Source organism: Sinocyclocheilus rhinocerous, unplaced genomic scaffold (genome assembly GCF_001515625.1).
Source record: "Sinocyclocheilus rhinocerous isolate Xijiao unplaced genomic scaffold, SAMN03320098_v1.1 scaffold1984, whole genome shotgun sequence".
NCBI lineage: Eukaryota > Metazoa > Chordata > Actinopteri > Cypriniformes > Cyprinidae > Sinocyclocheilus > Sinocyclocheilus rhinocerous.
The window spans coordinates 8,941-12,838 of record NW_015652994.1 but is presented as its reverse complement, the minus strand read 5'-3'; the positions used below and the strand labels follow the sequence as shown (position 1 = coordinate 12,838).

The window sequence follows — 3,898 nt, the reverse complement described above, 5'->3', positions numbered from 1 at the left end:
TTCAGCTCAGCTACCAAATCTGACCTCAGAAGACTTCAGAGGGTAAAAGCCCACCTTAAGAAAAAAATTATAATTGCAGAAAAAATATATACGTTGTATTGAACATTAATGGAGCAACAGATTTTGTGTGAAAATAAATAATTCAAGTTGTTTATTTTGTTTTAAAATCTTATAAATGTATGAGGTGGCAAAAGGGGCCTTTTACCCCACACATGGTATTAATACAAATACTTCAGCTAAAATAATGTTTTTTTTTTAAATAATGTCTAAGTTAATACTTGTTAAAAACAATCACTTTAGCAAAGTTTGTACTATTTTCTGCGTATTTTGAAAAACAAAATTTATTTTTTTCAATAAATATACTGTCATTAAAATATGTTAATATAAAAAATATATATATTTTAAAATACAGAATCAAATAAGTAATAATTAAAGATTCTGAAAGTATTGAAGGAGATCCAATAATAATTGAACATATATTTACAGTAGTAACAACAAATTATATTTTATTATATGATATGATATCATGTTTGTTTTTAATGATGGTTTCATTCTAAACATGGTGATTATCTCTAATATGGACACCCAACATAATATATGATATTTACCATCTGAATCTAACCATGTCATGTCAACAAATGGAAAAGTCAGCCATCTATTAATTATCATGTTAATTACTGTGCGCCTTTAGCCCCAACAGCAGGGGCGCTTTTTAGCCCAACTACCATACTTTTACATATTCTTTCGTTATTTAAAAACGGTTGCTTTAATTATCTTTAACAAAACAGAAAATCCTAAAGAAGACTTTGTCGCAAAATATATGCATTAATTTTAGCGATTCTCATTTGCTACTTAAATCTACAACATTTAAAAAAACATAACATATTAGATCAAGTAAGCACAGAATCGACTTTGCGCTGCAGCGCGCGATCGCGCCCAGGATCAGACAAATCTTGAAAAGCGGATGTTTTGGAAAGTGATACACCACATTTTTGTGCCATCTAGTGGTTTAGATGAAAATAAAATCAATGAGATTGATGTGATTCCTGAGAGGAAAGACCAGATCAGGCTGGTTCTTCTGGGAAAAACTGGATGTGGGAAAAGTGCCACTGGAAACACCATCATTGGCAGAAATGTGTTTGATTCTTCAGCCGCTTCAACCTCTCAGACCAAACAGTGTCAGTCAGAAACTACAGTGAGGATGGGTAAAGAAATATCAGTGATTGACACTCCTGGACTTTATGATACTAAACTCAGTGAAAATGAGATTAAAACTAAAATAGGGGAATGCATAACTTTCACTTCTCCAGGGCCGCACGCTTTTATTATTGTGATTAAAGTGGGTCGATTCACTGAGGAAGAGAAAAATACAGTAAAGAAACTTAAAGAAGTGTTTGGAGAACAGATGGAAAAATATTCCGTGATCCTCTTCACTCATAAAAAACAGTTAAAGAAGAAAAAGCAAACCATTGAGCAATATCTAGAAGAAGGTGATCCAGCTCTTAAAGAACTTGTAGAGAGTTGTGGAAAACGATTCTTCTGTCTGGACAACGAGTCTGCCAGTTTCCCACAGTTCAAAGATCTGATCAGGAAAATAGAGACCATGATGGCAGAAAATGGACACTTTTCAAATGAGATGTTTGAGGAAGCAGAGAAATGCATTCAGGAGATTCAGAAGCAGAAACTCAATGAGAAAGAAAAGCAGTTCAAACAGAAGCACAAACGAGTCTCTCAAACAGAATGGCAGAAAATATACTGGCGTTTAGCAGAGGAGTCACGACGTGAGGCTAAGAAATCGTTTTCTGACTCGTTCATGGCAGAACTTCTTATGTATCCTCAAGTTAAAGGATCAGATGTACGCAGAGCACTGGAGTTGGTGACCCTTGAGGAGAAAGAGAGCACCATAAAGGAAGCTGAGCACAAAGGATTCAGATATGCAGAGGCCGTTCAACTTGCAATCAGTGCCACACGAAAACTAGCAAAACAGAAAATGTGTACATTTCAGTGAAAAACTTAATGAGACAGAAGACAAGTTTGTCCTAAACGATCGTTGTGTACACATCTGTAATATTTCCTATCCACTGTTTCAACTTTTTTCTCTGCAGGTCTGTTTCTGGCCTATCCTTTATATCCTTTCTCATTTTTGTCTCTAACTGCACCCGTATCAGGTTTCAGTGACATGACTGACATCTGCTCTTCAATTCTCTCACACTGTGACGCTAGTTCCACTGTGTGAGCAAGTGTTAGACTCGGACCTTCCTGCGGCGAATGCTGCATTGACCTGGGGCACGAAATAGGAGTTCAAAGCAGTCACCATAAATAATGCTTTTTTCACTCAAAAAATGAGGTGCCTACTCTCAGATAAATGAGGCCTACGATTAATCAGAAGCAAATATAAATACAAAACCAGTCCTAAATGAAAGAAAATAAGTTGACAAAAAGATTGAATCCAATCTTTGTTGATAATATAGCATAATGAGTGATTTATAAGCAATTTTTTGAGGCCGGGTCATTTTTGCCTGGGAACACCACAAGTGTGACTTTGTGCCATTTTGTACAAAATAAAAGCATTTAAAAGCAAACTCCCTGATTAAACATTAAAGTACACTAGTGTGATAAACAGTACAAATTTTCATCTGTTTTTATTTAATATTGTGAAAATTATTCATAAATAATGCTTTTTTAACTCAAAAAATTTGGTGCCTACTTTCAGATAAATGAGGCCTACGATTAAATAGATGCAAATATAAATACAAAACCAGTCCTAAATGAAAGAAAAGAAGTTGACAAAAAGATTGAATCCAATATTTGGTGATAATATAGCATAATGAGTGTTTTATAAGCAATTTTTTGAGGCCGGGTCATTTTTGCCCTGGAACACCACAAGTGTGACTTTGTGCCATTTTGTACAAAATAAAAGCATTTAAAAGCAAACTCCCTGATTAAACATTAAAGTACACTAGTGTGATAAACAGTACAAATTTTCATCAGTTTCTATTTAATGTTGTGAAAATTATTCATAAATAATGCTTTTTTCACTCAAAAAATGAGGTGCCTACTTTCAGATAAATGAGGCCTACGATTAATCAGAAGCAAATATAAATACAAAACCAGTCCTAAATGAAAGAAAAGAAGTTGACAAAAAGATTGAATCCAATCTTTGGTGATAATATAGCATAATGAGTGATTTATAAGCAATTTTTGAGGCCGGGTCCTTTTTGCTCTGTAACCTCGTTAGTGTGAAAAGGTTCTGAACACAACACAAGGGGTTTAAAAGAAACTGTGTCAACACTAAGAGCAGATCAATTTAAAATGCTCATTCAGTAGCACTGCACTCACATTTGTGCTAATTCACACATTCTATGCGTTTCTGTTTTGTCTGTCTTTTTGTTGTTAACATTTGTATCTTTGTTTTTTTTCATTCTGCCTTAGTATTAACATATTAAAAGATATCTGTTTAGACAATACAGAAACAAAATAATATAAATTCTTAAAATATAAATAACAGTAAGAAATGAAAAAACACAGAAATGTTATGACACCCATCTTCATTAACGAATTAGTAACTACACGAGAGCACATAATATAAATAAGGTTTGGTTTCCTAAATCTCTAGAGCAATAAACTAATTAAATTATTAACACGTTGTAGTTTTATATACCACAAAGCAAAATGTTTATATTTCCAGTGTTTACACTATACATATTTATGTATAGATTTAAAATGTCCCATGTGGCTACGTGGCTACCATTAGGCCACGACTTCCCGGTTTGATCCTGGGTTTCGGCAGATGAGGGGGCCAGTAACCAAAATTCACTGGGTTATTGTGTCCAAAAGAATTCACAATATCGATATATCGTGATATCTATAGAAACCTTAGGGAATCAGCCAAATTAAT

The 3,898-nt window shown here is 33.9% G+C and overlaps 1 protein-coding gene across 1 annotated transcript; it reads left to right on the top strand.

The window, feature by feature from the left end:
- Positions 1-1,005: 1,005 nt before the first annotated feature.
- Positions 1,006-2,184, top strand: LOC107715187 (GTPase IMAP family member 7-like; the record flags this gene model as incomplete). The annotated part of the gene is made up of 1 exon (XM_016521245.1): positions 1,006-2,184. A coding segment is annotated over one exon (1,003 nt), but the record flags the coding sequence as incomplete, so codon positions are not given.
- Positions 2,185-3,898: the final 1,714 nt, after the last annotated feature.